We start from the raw sequence: 16,485 nt of genomic DNA on the forward strand, positions 1-16,485 counted from the left end.
GTATTTTTTTATACCCATATTATAATCACTTATTATTAATTTTAAGTAACATTATTAAACTAAAAATATAAATAAATTTGTGCAACGGACAAGTATACATAAAATTAACTACAAACTATTTAATACTCTGTGTATTTATATTAAATTCAAAATTGTACTCAATTGATAATTATTAAACATTTATAAAAAAAAAATTCAGAATTGTTTATAAAGACAAGTACAATGACAGTTTTAATAGTTAAACGTGTTCACTTGTGGTGCGCAAAATTGTTGCCTTTTGAATGATGATAATTGATAAACGAAACAGAGAAGAGATTGTGAGAAAGGAGTTACTTTACTTTTATTGTTCTCTTGTTTCTCTTAAATTTTTAGTTTCTTCTGCTATGGCGTTGCTTCGGCTTCAACCCATTAATGGAATATCTCAGCTGGCCGCAGGGATTTCATTCCCACAGAAGAAATGCAGCAGAAGACCCCTCCTTTTGAGGTCACAAGCTGTTCCCTCCAGAACTCAGGTATCAATTCTTTCAGCTGCTATATGTGTTAGTTTTCTTTGTAACAAGTCCAAACCAATATTGGTGTTTTGTTTTTTTCAGAGGATAATGGAGAGTGTTTCAGTGAGTGGAGAAGTTGGTGGAGCTGGAGGAGCATACTCATATGAAGCCTTGAAAAGATTAGACCAGCTATGGTCAAGCATGTGCTTGGCTCAAGAAGGTTACTTCATGCCATTAAATAATTCAGTTACTCATTAGGAAATAAGAAAATCCTGTGTGTATGATTATCTCTTCTTATGTATATACTTGAGCATTGTTTGTCCTCAAGCACGCCCTTGATAGAGGGTGTTGTATTTTCAGCACAGGCATGCTGGACCTATTCTTTTACTTGTTCCACCCATTCTTTGCTATTTTCTGCAACTATTCTTCATAATTTGACATGTTTGGTCCAAGTTGCACCATCATCACTTTCTACTATAAAATTAAGAGAAACTTAGCTAATTCAAAGAATAAAATATTAATTCATGATAAAATAGGCTAAAATTCTCTAAATAAAATGACAACGACAATTTATCATATATTATATAGTGCAGTTGTGCAAGAACCTCAGCAAGTTGTCTCTACCATTCCAAGCTTGTTTCACTCTTCTGATCTTGCCGAGAAAGCAGAAGGGTCATACGATGTGTTAGTGTGTGGAGGCACTCTGGGAATCTTCATTGCCACAGCTTTGTGTGCCAGAGGTCTTCGAGTTGCTATTGTGGAAAGGAATGTTCTAAAAGGGGTAATTTTAGCTACATTGAGACATAAATCCTGGGCAAAAGGGGGTAAAAATATTATTTGAATGACTGAACTAATTTTGAGTTGTCTGTGGTGTTTTGATCATTAGAGAGAGCAAGAATGGAATATATCAAGAAAGGAGCTTTTGGAACTTGTGGAAGTAGGAATCCTGGAAGAAGATGATATTGAAAGAGCCACAGCAGTAAAATTCAATCCTGTAATTCCTGAACTTCTTCAGTTTAGTTGCCAATCTATTTGTAGCAAGAGTCATCTCGATTAGGTATTACTCTGTAACTAATATCTTGATGTCATTTCGAGTATACATTGCATTTGGCATGCCTTAATATGCAAGATTGATAACAAGGAGGCCTTGTTTGTTATGATAAAATTCATAGAGCACTGTACACAGGACATGAAATTATCTAAGGAATGTTATCATCAAACAGCTCCAAAATTTAATGCATTTTCTTCTTATTCATAGAATAAATTTTGCTGAATCCCAAAAATTGAACTAATAAAGAAGAAACTCATTCAAGCTTACAATGTACTGAAAAATGAACAAACCTAGCAGTTGTCCTCTTAATTTTGTCATGTGATAACATTAAATTATATATGATAGATAATTACAATTTCATACTTAGGTTTGAATCATTGATTTTTTTTATTCCATTTAAATTTATATTTTTTTCTTGCTCTTCAGAATTAAGAATGTCTTCATTTTTGCATAAAAAATTGAATTCCTCAGAATAGAACCGTTGCTTACTTATTTTGAAGTATTAAATTTAGTATTTCAAAATAATCACACACACACACACAAAAAAAAAAAAAAACACGGCTTGATTAACTTTTGTTCCTCAAAGAACATTCAAACTTCCTTATGGGCAAAAAGCTATGTCACAAATGGCATACCTATGTCTCAAATATTGTCTTCAGGCTAAATCTTCTTTTGTTATTTCTTTAGGATTTATGCAACCTAGTCTTCTCTTCTTCTTTTTTTAATTTATTTTCAACTAATGTCTTTTTTTGACAATTTCTTGGACTATGCAGAATAGATGTGGATTTGAAAGGAAAGGAGATATGTGGGTCAACGACATTCTTAATCTGGGTGTTTCGTCAGTCTCCTTCCCATAAACTAATTCTATATACCAATAAGGAATTAGAATAGTTGTTGTCTTCAGTTATGAATGACTCATTTATCTATAGTTGCAGTTGCTTTAGTGTATGTTTGGATTATTTCTTGTTTGGAGAAAAATTATCTTAGTAAGAAAAGCTATGTCACAAAATCTCTCTCAGTAAGAATTATATTATTATGTATTTTAAACATACAAAATTATCTAATCTAAAAACATATAAAATTTGTGTATTTTGCATGTCCCCTTTCTAGAAAGAACAGAAATTTGTTGTTAGGAATTATTTTGAATAAAAAATGTACAAACAGAAGCTAAGACTTTGTTTGGAAGTTTGGAGGCGAAGGAAAAAGAAAGGTTTGAAGGGAGAAAGAAGGGAAGAGAAGGGAGGAAGAAGGAGGTTAAACTCTTCCTTTGTTTGAATGTTTAATATTAAGAAGGGAGAGTAACTATGGATTTACTTATATAAATAATTTTAAAATTAATATTTTTATTTTTTAAAATTTTTTTAAAAAAATTATTACTTAAAAAACTAACATTTAAAAAAAAAAGTTAAAAAAATCCTAGTTGTAAAATATAATGAAAAAGTGGGAGAGAGAAAATCCTAAAATGGAGAAATTCAAAAAACAAGCTTTTGAAGGGTTTTGGAGGGTTTAGAAAAACCCTCAAAACTTTCTCCTCCTAATTAAGCAACTCCCAAACAAGATTAATTCCCTCCTAATCCCTCTCTTCCCTTCCCTTTCTCTCCTAAACCTAACTTCCAAACAAAGCCTAAGAAAAGATTCAATTATTTTGATGAATACGTCCCGTAGCTTGCTATTATTGAAGTTGAAATCATTGTTAGGTCAGTGGCTGTATTATACTTTACTAGTAGTTTTATTGCACAGGGAAAATTTTGAGCGTCTATCAGGGCTAACTCACAGAAACATGCATTTTAGTTGTACTAATATGCTTGCAGTTTACAAAGAAGTAATTTGAGTATAAAGTTTTAGTATTATGTTGAAGATCTAGACCTTGCCTTTACAAGTCATAGCAATTTTTGTTATTTACCATTGCAGACCTGTAAAGCTAATAGAGATTGTAAAGGCACGTTTTGTCTCCCTCGGCGGAGTCATTTTTGAAGGTTACAATGTCTCCTGCATTAACATATATGAAGATGCTGCAGTGAGTTTACTTAACTTGTAGAACTAGTCACTCTAGTGCAATCTTAAGTGTTATTTTATATACTCTATCATTGATAAATTATAATAATTGGACAGGACAATTAAAGGATGTGCAGCCTATGCAGATATTTTAGATGATCAAATTTATTAACACCACCTAACTGGAGATAAGCAGTAAAAGGGTTACATTAAGTTACACACTTTACCAAAAAGAAAAGTTACATAGTAGAATAAGGTGGGCAGGAAGTTGTTTGATGGGAACACCAAGACCAAGTATGGAAGTATAAAATATATAAACTTAGCATTGAAATGATTTATAAAGTTCCTTTTAATTTATTGAAAATTTTGCCTGTTTATCTATAGGAATTTGAGCAAAATTTGTTATGATTTTAAATGTTCAATTCTAAAATTTCACCAAAAAAATCTTATTTATTACAATAAAATCTTATGATAATATTTTTAAAAAATCATTTATACATTATAAAATAAAGAGAAATGCTAGTAACACTTTTTTAAACACACTCCAGGGGATGGTCATTTTCTTGAAAAGTTAAAAGTGTTTTAATGGGAAATCAGGTTTAGTTTAAGTATTGTTAGAAAGTATTGTGTGTATTTATAAATAAATTTTACATTCATGCTATTTTTAAAGGAGAATGATAATTTTTATTGTATTAGTGATAAAGAAACATGAACATAATAATTTTTATTGTATTAATGATAAAGAAACATGAACATGTGTATTTTTCTTTTTTTCAGGTTCTGAAACTTTCTGGGGACAAAATCCTGTCATCTCATCTTATAATTGATGCAATGGGGAACTTTTCCCCTGTTGTTAAACAGGTCAGGAATATATTTTTAACTATTGTTGCATCGAAATGATTTTTGTCATCCTATCTTAAGGCCTAGATTGCCATTTATATGTGTTCCTTTGTTTGTCTTTGAGAGGGTGATTGTCTTCAAGTGAAACATCAGCAAGGTCATGTACTATATGCTCTATTATGCATATATAGAACACATTCACTTGTATATGTGTCAACTCCATCATTGTATATGCATGAAAGTGATACTATATTTGTAAAATATGTAGGCAACTAAATTCCTTAATGATTATAAACTGAGAGGATAGGCCAATAATGGTCTCTTGCGCAGTGTTATTGTTTGAATCAACACTAACCAGAATTAGACTGACCACTCCCTTGAAAATATGAAAAAATTTCATTGATTTAAGTTCTTTGTATGCTGACTTGATTTAATGAAAGACGAGAGTAACTACTAAATATTAAAATTAAAACCTTTTCCTGAAGGATTTTTCCAGTGTCATGTTCAATGATTTTACAGATAAGATGTGGGAGGAAGCCTGATGGTGTTTGCCTTGTTGTTGGTACTTGTGCACGTGGCTTTAAAAATAACTCTACTAGTGATGTCATATTCAGCAGTTCATCAGTAAAGAAAGTTGGAGATTCAAAAGCACAATTTTTTTGGGAGGTAACCTTTTTATATTATCGTTGAAATATAGTATCCTCGTTTTATTTTCAAGAACTTTGAATGAAATATTCACAGGCATTCCCAGCAGGCTCGGGTCCTTTGGATCGTACAACTTATATGTTCACTTATGTAGAACCTCAGCCAGGATCCCCAAAATTGGAAGAAATATTAGAAGAATACTGGGATTTGATGCCAGAATATCAGGCTAGTCTTCTTTCTTTATTATGTTCTCTGGTGTCTCTTGGCTTATTCCATTTTGGTGGACATCTAATCCTCTCCATTTTTGTACTTACCTGCAGTTCTCTAATAAAATTTAGTTTTCCACAGAAAAAAAAAAAAAACTAACTTACAAATATAGTATGGCATATTATACTTGTGTTTTACCCTTGTGCTATATCACTGATCAATTTATCTATGTTGATTGGGCTGAGTACCAAATATCAAGTCATAAAATTATTTGTGTTTTACCCTTGTGCTATGTCACTGATCAATTTTAGTTATGTATGGCATATTAGCATTGCCTTTTATCTTGTTTTTTAAAAAGAGTTTTTAATGCAATCAGTTCTGTAGAGATTATTTTGATCCATAAAGTTAGCATTTACATTTTTCGAGTATTATTTTTCTTTTTCAAGTTGATTAGGCTACCAAACGTCTAAAGGTAGCCTTGATTCATTCTTTTATACTCATGTTCAGCTCTACTGCTATCTGCTTGACTGATGTCAAATTGGAATTTTTATGAGACAGGGTGTTTCACTTGACAATATAGAGATACTGAGAGTTATTTACGGCATCTTTCCCACATATCGTGAGAGGTACTAATTTATACTAGATGATTTACTTACAAATTACTTAAGTTCTTCATAGGTTTCCCATGCAGAGTTACAGTCTTATAACATATATAAAATTTGTTTTCTATTGCAGAAAATCCTGATTCTCTTAATATAGACGCATGAAAACAATTCAACCAATTGTTTCATTGAATATGTATATTTGAAGATGTTAATATTCTTACTTAAAAATATGTTATTCCTTTATTTCCTTTGGCTTTTTTAATTTAAGGTTCCTGTAAGAAATTGAACCACGTAATGGAATTTGAACCATGTTATTGTGCATGGTAACTTACTGCTGAAGCTACAAAATGAGTTTAACCAAGAAGTTGAACTTTAATCTCCTCATGCCTGTATCGTATTGTTTCATTTGGAAATTTTCCTATATTTCTTTAATTAACGTGACTGCCTGATTAGACTACTCCATTAAGTGGAAATAACTATAAACCATCCAAATTATTAGTGTTTCAGGAGATGTAGTATTGTACATCAGAAAATCATCTATTAACTTGTTCTTTTTCTCTAACATCTTTAATTTCCTAATCTTGTTTTAATTTTCTTTCATAATTTTTTAATTACATTTTGGCTTATCATTTCTTTGTAATATGACATCGTACAATGTTTGATGATCTGGAGCACCAAACAGCCCACTACCTGCTGCTTTTAGTAGAGTTTTACAGGTAAATTACATTTTACACTTCTGAAGTTTTGACCAAATTAAATCAACGATGATCAAACAATTAATATTAAAGCAATAAATCTTCATTCTCTGTAGTTTGGTGACGCTAGTGGCATACAATCACCTGTTTCATTTGGTGGTTTTGGGAGTTTGGCAAGGCACCTTCAGAGACTGTCAACTGGTATCCTGTTATGTGAAATTACAAACTTCTGGAGTATATTTTTGAACCAGTTCAGGGATATCTGTTACAATGTGTCAGGATTTATTTTTTTTGTTTTGTTTTTGGAATCTCTAAAAGTAACACTATAGATCTGTTAATTTTTCTGAGTTTTGGTGGAGCCCCCAAAATTGGAAAGTTGTTCTAACAAGTGATAACTAACAACAAACTGATGAAGGGCAGATAAAATAGAAACAATGTTGAGATCATCTGATTTTTTTCATTTTGCTATAATGAAGGAATACATGAAGCAATCATCGGTGATTATCTTGACTCATACAACTTGTCTCTTCTGAATCCATACATGGTACTTTTCTGATTTTCCAAAAGGTTTGACTGTTTCAGAAACTGTACATGAAGTTAAGTACCTGACCAAGATTTGTAATGATGCAGCCCAACTTGAGTGCTTCATGGTTGTTCCAAAGAGCAATGTCAGCAAAGCAACAGTCCAATGTTCCTGAAGATTTTATTAATGAACTTCTTTATACCAATTTTAATTGTATGCAGGTAGTTTATTTTCTTCATGACTTAGATTGTTTTTATACTCTTTCTTGTGGTTGCTTCTATGTTGTCTTTCACTTTTGCAGAGGCTTGGGGATCCAGTGCTTCGACCATTTCTACAGGTGGACTTCTTGTCCCAATCTGAAACTCTGGATATGGTTTTTTGGTTTGTGTGATGTTCTTCCCAAATGATACAATTAATTGAGGTGAGAACCAATATAAAATTTTAAGCCTGGATTTTGAGAAATCTTCTATTATTTATACAGGATGTTGTACAGTTTGGGTCACTTTCCAAGACATTGGGCCTGGTTATGTTAACAAAACCTCAAATACTCCCATCCATATTCAAACAGGTAATTCATGAGCTTAGCTAACAGTGACTTCTTGGTTCTTTTCTTCGTTTCAACATTGTGCAAATATGAATAAATATTTTAAAAGTGGAAACTTATAATGCACCATCCAATTCAATGTTTCTAGCTGATTAGTACATTTTGTTCAATACATCTCTTTCTTATCAAATGAATGAGTGCAGATCATATCACATAATTAGACAAACAAAGATTTAGCATCTTGTTGGAAGTAAATTAAAATATATGGCATTAGTAATTAATAATGCAACGGTTTCAAGATTTTAGAATTTTATCTTGTTCCAGGTTGGTGTTCCTGTACTTCTTGACTGGTCTAGACATTTTCTGATGCTTGGGTACTATACCTTTCTATCAACCTTTGCTGATCCTATTGTGAGGTGATAAACTTTCCAAGGTCTTTCCTAGTTCACTTGTTATTTTTGTTGTTTATTCAACAAGCACATAGGTACAAACCTTATACTCTACACACATGTTCCATGTTTTGCAAGGCCATTTTTAAATACATTACCATCCAAGACGAGTTTCCAGTGGAAGCGGCATCTCGAGGCTTGGAAATATGGAGCTGGTCTTGATTACAAGTTATAGTAACTACTTTTACATATGATTCAGACCAAACTACAAAGTGGCGATTATGAGGTTGTTAAAGAATTGTTTTTTTCCCTTCACATCAAATTCCATATATGGTTCTTCTCAAGATTTACACGTCATTCATTCATTAATTCTTGATCTTCAATGTAAACGGGGGGGTATTTATTTATTTTTACCACTTTCACTTCAAGTTAGCTGACATGAATGAACTATTAGTAAGACAGAGATATATCATTTGAATTGTCAAGAAGGTGTTCCAAAACAAAGCATGCAAGGAAGCACCAAATCAATTCACTAATATGTTAGGCTATGAAGTAGTAAACAACGTTATATCAATACTTTCTAATTTATCATTTGCATCAATTTTTTCCACCCCTTATTTTCTTGCAATAAATAGTATATTTATATAGGTTTCACAACTTAAATCCTTAGTGAGCTTAGTACGTGAACAAGATCAACTTAAAAAATAAGTTAATAAAATATGGGTTTCACAACTTTCTTCGAATGACAATGAAAAGTAGAGAGAAACATTTTTCTATTAATATGTCTAGCTTTTTGCACTATTTTTCCTCAATGAACAATATCGATGACAGCATTCCTTATAGCACTTTAGTGGTGGGATACAACGAAAGTTGCGTAGTTTATCATTATTATGTCTGTGAATCCAGTACTTTCTTATAGTGTCTAGTAGTGCTTGTAACTTCCTTCAAGAAAGTAATAATTCCTTCATCTTTTTTATTTGATCATTTTATAAGATAATATAAAAATATTGACAAAAAAAGAAGATAATATAAAAATTTAAAATATAATAAATTATTATCTTTAATTTTCTAACATGACATCAGCTATTATTTATTGTAGTAAATGTATAAAATATTTAAGAAATAGATGAAAATAAAGATATAGACATTAACAATAATTAATGTTAACCTTACTTTTTTTTTTAATCATGCTTTTGCTAAATTAATAATTTTGAGTGTAAAATTGATTCTATCAAATTTTACTAAGCATGTTAGTACACTTCAAGCACGGTATGCTGTAAACAGCATTCTACCTTGCCTACAACAAGCATGTCTTCCTCAACTTGAGATTCTCCTCAGTGAATCGCCCCAAAATATGTTTTACAAACTACATCACTCTTAACTCTTTAACCAAATACCCAATTATTTTTGTTATATAGAGAAATTCAGGATCATTCGTTTAACTTGATAAAAAAAAAAAAGACCATTTAAAAAATAAAAATAAAAAATGCAACAATGCTAAATTTCCTATCATCATTAAAATCACCTAAAGAACATTTCTTCCTTGTAGATATTGATCTCACATTGCCAAATGCCAACTCTGTTGCAACAAATTATGGTTTCCAGAACCTTAACAGTATGTCTAGTCTTCGTGAATGAAAAAAAGGAAAAATTAGATTATCAAAAACAATTTTCCACCATTTACTACTTCTAGTAAAAATTCTCCTCGCACCTACCCGATACCTGCATAATAGGTGCTCGTTAGATTAAACGAGTACCCACGAGTTTTTATAATTCCTTGTTAAAAATATAAAATTACAAAAAATATTATATAATAATAATAAATAAATAAATAAACTATCATCAACCAGACAGTAGAAGAGAAATTGAACCATTCATATAACACTAAAAGAATAATTAAAATATCACATTAATGTTAGAATTATGTTAACAAGGAATAATTTTATAATTTTATTTATAAATAAATACTTATAGACACGAGTATCTGACTACTCCAACTCACTCCATTTAATTAACATATACCAAAAAATTCATTTATTACATCATGAGGTACTCGTTTAAAAATCCGAACCCGACCCGAGTATTACCTTGGCATGCTGGTTTAACTTAATTATTGACATAACACACTACTTTGTATTATTTTTAATCTCCTGCATGCTCCAATATTTACAGCCACAATAACAGCCAGAGGCACACTCCATCCATTTTATCTATGTTTGGTTGTCCATGCCAATAAAGTAAAAAAGGAGAACAAATAAAACTATAAATCTCAATCTGTTGATTTTGCACCCCAAATTTTAGATAGCTCCTTTACAATAGTCTTCTGCTTAACATCTTCGCTTTCCATATGCCACCTTCTTGACATATTATCAGCCTACAAGCCCAAGTTTTGAGTTAGGCCTGTGAAGTGAAATATTCCGAAGTGTAAAGAAATACAATATAAAACTTGCCCATATTTTGAAGGGAACAAATTGCTCTTTGATATTCTCAAGCTGCGGCTCAACAAAGTCTTTTCCCTTAGTTTTGATGTCACTGATCTGTTACAACAACAAAAATTTCTGATAAATAAGTCAACAAACTGAAATGGACAATTTAGGTGGCAAAATAGAAATCTTTTAATACAACTGAAAAACCATAAAAAAGGCAAAAGCAGCAACAATACGTCATTCAACATGATGAATAATCAATGAAGAATGATGAAACGAAAATTGAGCGAGTTAGGTTTTTAAAAAGTTACTAATTTAAGAACGCATACATATGTGTCGAGAGGGAGACAAAAAGTTGCACATTAAACTCTAGGGTCAACATATAGCTAAAATTACTTACATTATCCACCTCTAACTTGGAGGCCACCATACCAAATACCAATGCAGCACCACCAAATACAATTGTAGTAGCAACAGCAAATGCCTTTCCAACTAAAAAATTGGAAATTAAAAATTTGCATTAGTAAACATAAGCATCACACACAAAGAATTTGTCAGAACCTGTTTTTCCGTCAAAATCATTATTAGTATAATAAAATAAAGTCAGAAACCAAAATCTGATGAAGTAAATAACCACCTGAACTTGATGTACAAGCAACTCAAGTAGAAAAAAGTGAGGTTATTTCATGGATTCAATATCGCAAAATGGTAGGATATCAATGTACTGTCTTCATAGCTATGGTGTATATAAACTAAAGCACACAACATTTCATGTACCAATAATGCAACTTCTCCTGGTGATAGTTATAGTGCTATAGCAAGCATTACTGCATGTTATTAATAACTATAACCCTTATATGTTTCTCTGTGAGTTCCTAAAGCACGAAGCACAGTTCTTCGGGTGCTGTTAACAACCACGCAACAGCATGCCCCACTGACGTTTTTCATACTCTTTAAGTCTAATTCTCATTCTGTCCAAAAACAGAAAATAATCCCTGTTTTCACTTTATTATTAACCCTATTACCACACGCTCAAGCCTAAACCGTTATATACCAGAAAAGTAACTTCTTCCCAAATAATATCCCATTATTGCTTTCACCATTTCTGTGATCTGATGTGAAGGAATATATGTAGGTTTGTCAAGTAGATACTGCATAAAAATATGTACACATTCGTCGGCCAGCAAAACAAATTCAAATTCTTTCCCAGATGTTGCATCAGAGATAACATTAACATCCACATTCACACCTTTTTTTAATCCACAATCGTTGAGAACTGCTTCTAGCATTTATCTTGTAAAATACAAGGGAAAAGCAAAAATGAAAGAATAAGAATCAACAACACAAAACCTAAACGAGAGCGTCTACCACGTGAGCAAGAGCAAGTTAATGAAAGGAGTGAAATGTACCATGTGCAAGCCCTTCAGCTGCAGCTTTTAACTTCTCGGGGTTAACATGATTATTATACCTATCTTGACGCAATTCATTAGCTGTTGAAGCTGAAACCGTGTTTGCTGCTTGAGGCAGTTCCCATCTGCAACCAAAACCATTATGTTTAAAGAACTGAACAGAAAAAAACACAATTCAAAATCAATCACAGTCACCTTCATTGCCCAATTAACAGTAACACCAAAACTTGGAATTAAAATTACAAAAAGAAAAGGTCAAAACTCAAATGCAAATGAAATTCAATTTACAAGGTGAAAAGAATTAAAGGGGTATTGAAATTAAAATTGAAATGGGAAATGATGAAGGAACCTTTTGGGGCCAAAGGTGACCTGGGGTAGGGTAAGGTAAGCACGAAGAGGGTTGATAGCGTCAGGGGATAGGGAAGAATGGGTTTTGGGATCGGAATGAAGAGCCCATTTGGATGCAGTGAAGGAAGAGGAGGTGGCTGTTTCGTTTCTGAACACTTTGCAAGGAAGGGAGTGCCTTAGAACCTCGGGAAGAACATCGGCATGGACATGTTCTTCTTCGTGCAGGTTAAGGTTGTTGTTGGTCTTAGAAAGAGGGTTTTTTTGGGCTAACTTTCCCACTGCTTGTTTGGATTCCTGGAAAAAATAGGCTGCTTCTTTCCCCGCTAACCTTCCCGCGAGAAAACTCATCTTCCGAATTACTCTGTTTTAGTTTAGTTCTTAATTCTTTAAATCTCACCACAGTTCGAGCATTGTAGTGAGTTGCCTCCATCATCATCACATTTATATGGGTTGGAAGCTATATATTTTATTTTATTTACAAAGCTGATTGCTGATTTGCCACAGCTACTGTTTTGGGCTTAATAGATTAAGTTTTCAGTTACCGTTTTACTTTTTTTTTTTTTCAATTTAAAATTTTAAAAATGATTTATTTATTTAATATATTTTTACTTTTTACAGCTTAAATAAAAAAATGTAACTAATTAAAATAGGGTCAAATTAAAAATTATATAATAATTTTATATAAACTATAACAGTAGTTGAATGTTTAAACTCTGTAAAATAACTTTAACTAACGGATAAAAAAGAGGAAATATGTTACAACTTAGTCTCCATTTTTTGCAAATGATTTTCTTAAATTACAAAATGTGTGTTTTATATATGAAATTGGACATAAATTAGGAGCGTGAAATTAAAATTAGACCCTCAAACATTAATTAAAAGATTTTAAAGTTTTTTCATATTTGAAAGTGTAATTCTAAAGTTTAATTCTATAAATTTTAAAATAATTAAAATTAAAATTTTATTTTTTAATTATAAATTTTAATTTTATTTCAAATCAAAATATTGAAACTAGTTCAAGTAAAATTGCAATTAAAATCACAAATTTGAATTATAATTTTGATTTCATGCGCCAAACTAATTTTAATATTGTTATGACATGTTTTATTTGATAAAACTAATTGAAAATTATGAGTTTATAACTATAATATTAGTTGAAAATTTATAATTATTTAATAAAAAATAATTAAATATATTAAATAATTAAAGGTATATATAAAATTATATTTATATAATGTTAAAAATAAATATTATTTATTTTATTGCATTATTTATTATTAACTGATAAATTAAATAACTAAATTGGAGGAGAGGAAGAACCCAAAATGGTAAAAGAAAAAAAAAGAGTAGTGTGATGAAAGAGTGAAGAAAATTTTTTTTTATTGAAGTTTATAAATTATTTAACAAATTAAGAATAAAAATAATGAATAAATTATTGATTACCAACTTTTAAAAGTTAAAAACTATTTCAAATAATTTTTTTACGAATTTCCCTTCAAAACTATAAATTCTCCTTTTTTTTATTCATTAAGCAACTTTACTATCTACTAACCAAGCTAGTAAGTCTTAAATAAGCTACAAATTAATCAGTGTAATTTAATAATTTTAAATTATTTTCTTAATTAAATATTATGTTCACTTTCTTTTGTTATCATTTTATACCTCAATGTTATAAGTTATTAATTTTTTTAATACTTCTAACTGCGAGGCACTAATAATAAGAACTGTGATAGAAATCACAATCACATATTTATGTGAGTGGCAAAATTAACATATAAATATGTAACAAATAATATGAAACATGATTAAAAGAAAAAAAAAACACACAAATATCAAATAACAAGTAAATAAATTTGTACGAATAACGATACACTAATATCTATTTTTCTTCAACGTAGTTTTTTCTTCAATTGAACGTCTCCAATTTATGAAAAGTAAAATAAAATTAGAGAAGCAAATGAGTTGGAGAATCAAATGGTTTGGGATATATGTGTTCACATTCTTTCAAGCCTTGATATATATGTTGAAGCACTTTTAAAGATAAAAACAAAGTGCTTAAAACCGATGCATATATAAAGTTTCACACAATTAAGAAATAACAGCCAAAGACAAAGGATATAAGATAACCAGGAAGAATATGTAAGTCAAATGATAAAGCTGAAAAACTAATGAATTATTAACATACACATGCAAAAATAAGTAAAACATGACGGCTATAGTTTTAATTAGAAAATTTGACTATAAGCAGACACAAAAGAGCACTAGAAAAGATTATCCCATTACTTGGGAAACAAGGATTATGCACATCTTTAATGCTTGGAGGAAAAGATAAAATTTTTGTTTGACATGGTTTAATTGCAAGTGGGAGATATATTTTGTGCAGTCTTGCTTCACTCTTGTATTCTATTGAGTCTCAGCATAGACAATAAGTTGCTTAATTTCTTCCAACAGAAATCTTAGGTTGGATTAGAGAAAGTTTATATCAAAGTATTTGAAAAACAAATAAGGACATAAAATAAATATCTTTTTTAAAAAATATTTTTAGCCTTACAAAGGTGATTTTAAGAATGTACAAATAATCAAGTTTTTAAAAATTTTATGAAAGACAATTTATTTTTAGATAGTTATTATTACAAAAAGTAGTTCTTAAAAGAAAATTATAATTATATATTTTTCAGAAGCTGTTCATAACAGTTGCTGAGACTGATTTAAAATCTATTTTTCTAATACTGATTTTTTAAAAACTTAAATAAACATAGAAAAATTTTATAACTAATTAAATTAAAATATAAGTATTAGTTTAGGAAAAAAAACTGAAATAAATGAAGTTTTAATTAAATAATCACTTTCTTTTCTTTGAAAAAAATCTTATACAAAGTTATAAAAATAAATAATTATTTTCCCAAAACAAACTGAACTAAACATACGCTAAAATGGCTAAATCTTGTTGTAGTGTTGAGGCTACTGCTTATCATTGTTAACTTTTGTACAAATTTTGATTTTCTTTACTTGTGGATGTGTATAAATTAATTTTTTAATATTATAGAATTTTAAGTAAAGATTTTAATAGATTCTGTGAGATTTTGTAGACTTTATAGAATTTTGTATATTTTTTACTTAAAGAGTTCAAGATTTTTTTTATACATTCAAATTTAAAAAGAGTCAAAGAAAAAAATAATAAAAAATAATAATATTTAGATAAATAATAATAATAATTTTTCGTAATCATCATGTCCTACTAAATAGCATTCACCCATATATCTATAGCTATACTAGTCCTCTAAGCATTAGTGTCTTCTTGTTCTTGCTTCTGGGTTTGAATAATAGGCTCAAAATTATAATTTTTATTAACCGGTAATGTTAAATATGAAGGTTCATCTATTTGTTTAACTGAAAATTCATCAGAACAATATTCTTTGCGAAGAAAGTTATGTAGTGTTGCACATGCTAACACAAGTTCTATTTGTGTCTTAAATAAAAATGGAGATGTTGACTTAAAAATTATGAACCTTAATTTAAAAATATCAAATATAATTAAAAATAATAATATAGTCCTGTAAAAGATTTAACTGCTATATATATACAAGGTATACATTATTATTTCTATATTTTAGATATATAAACATCCATTTATTCAATTAAAAAAATGTTATACGATATAAACAAATATCCCAAACTCAATAGTTAAAGGTGATAGTTAACTATTTGAAGATCTACAGTTAATTTAGAGATCAATTTTAACTTTTACCTTTCCCTTTTCTTGACGTGTGTTATAAAAAAATTACTACTTAAAAGTTAAAATTTCAAACGTTTTCTGTGTTATATATCTAAAGAATAAACTCAACTAAATAGAGCAAAATAAAGCAAGTCAATAATACTGTCATTTATGTTTTAACCAAATAGGAGAATGGAATGGGAAAAATAGTATAATATTATATATGAGCAGTAGTGTGATGAGTCACTAACTCATCTAGAAAATTAAAAGTTTTTTTGTATATTTCATTGAATTTAAATTATAAGTTAATGTAATTGATTAGAAAATTCAATGGAATGTTGTAATTGCTGAAAAATTGATGAATCATGCATATTTTGATGTTGGGATTTAAATTTTGAAGGGATTAGAAGAAAAAAAAAAGGCAATTAGAATTGAAGAGAAGAATTGAATCACTGCAGAACACATTGTGGGAGTATGAACTTCTGATTGTGGGGACACGATGCTGACACAACATATAAAAGCAAAATTATCTGTTAAAGCAAGCATCTTTCATCTTTCATTTTTATTACATTCTAGAAGCGTAAAAATTTAGGTTTTTGTAC

The 16,485-nt window shown here is 29.8% G+C and overlaps 2 protein-coding genes across 4 annotated transcripts; one reads left to right on the forward strand and one right to left on the reverse strand.

Moving 5' to 3' along the window:
* Nucleotides 1-291: 291 nt before the first annotated feature.
* LOC113847436 lies at nt 292-8,574 on the forward strand. Of its 3 annotated transcripts, none has more exons than XM_027476543.1 (18): nt 292-512; nt 594-711; nt 1,085-1,272; nt 1,378-1,485; nt 2,316-2,380; nt 3,454-3,559; nt 4,315-4,398; nt 4,897-5,043; nt 5,119-5,247; nt 5,788-5,855; nt 6,517-6,550; nt 6,646-6,730; nt 7,006-7,073; nt 7,160-7,273; nt 7,354-7,389; nt 7,534-7,620; nt 7,921-8,012; nt 8,124-8,574. In XM_027476543.1, exons 1-18 carry the CDS (start codon nt 384-386, stop codon nt 8,218-8,220), a joined length of 1,755 nt encoding a protein of 584 aa, XP_027332344.1. In that variant the 5' UTR covers nt 292-383; the 3' UTR covers nt 8,221-8,574. The 3 variants fall into 3 exon arrangements, 2 of the variants coding, with proteins under 2 accessions (XP_027332344.1, XP_027332342.1); XM_027476541.1 differs by having other exon boundaries at nt 6,646-6,763; nt 8,124-8,341; XR_003501777.1 differs by lacking the exon at nt 8,124-8,574 and having other exon boundaries at nt 6,646-6,763; nt 7,160-7,265; nt 7,921-7,936.
* Nucleotides 8,575-9,973: 1,399 nt separating this feature from the next.
* On the reverse strand, nt 9,974-12,595 carry LOC113847925. The gene is made up of 5 exons (XM_027477257.1): nt 12,170-12,595; nt 11,821-11,945; nt 10,812-10,903; nt 10,436-10,522; nt 9,974-10,359 (listed from the first exon to the last, which is right to left on the reverse strand). The coding sequence occupies exons 1-5, from the start codon at nt 12,514-12,516 to the stop codon at nt 10,255-10,257; spliced, it is 756 nt and encodes a 251-aa protein (XP_027333058.1). The 5' UTR covers nt 12,517-12,595; the 3' UTR covers nt 9,974-10,254.
* Between the last annotated feature and the right edge of the window lie 3,890 nt (nt 12,596-16,485).

Source organism: Abrus precatorius, unplaced genomic scaffold (genome assembly GCF_003935025.1).
Source record: "Abrus precatorius isolate BTA unplaced genomic scaffold, Abrus_2018 Scaffold8, whole genome shotgun sequence".
Taxonomy (NCBI): domain Eukaryota; kingdom Viridiplantae; phylum Streptophyta; class Magnoliopsida; order Fabales; family Fabaceae; genus Abrus; species Abrus precatorius.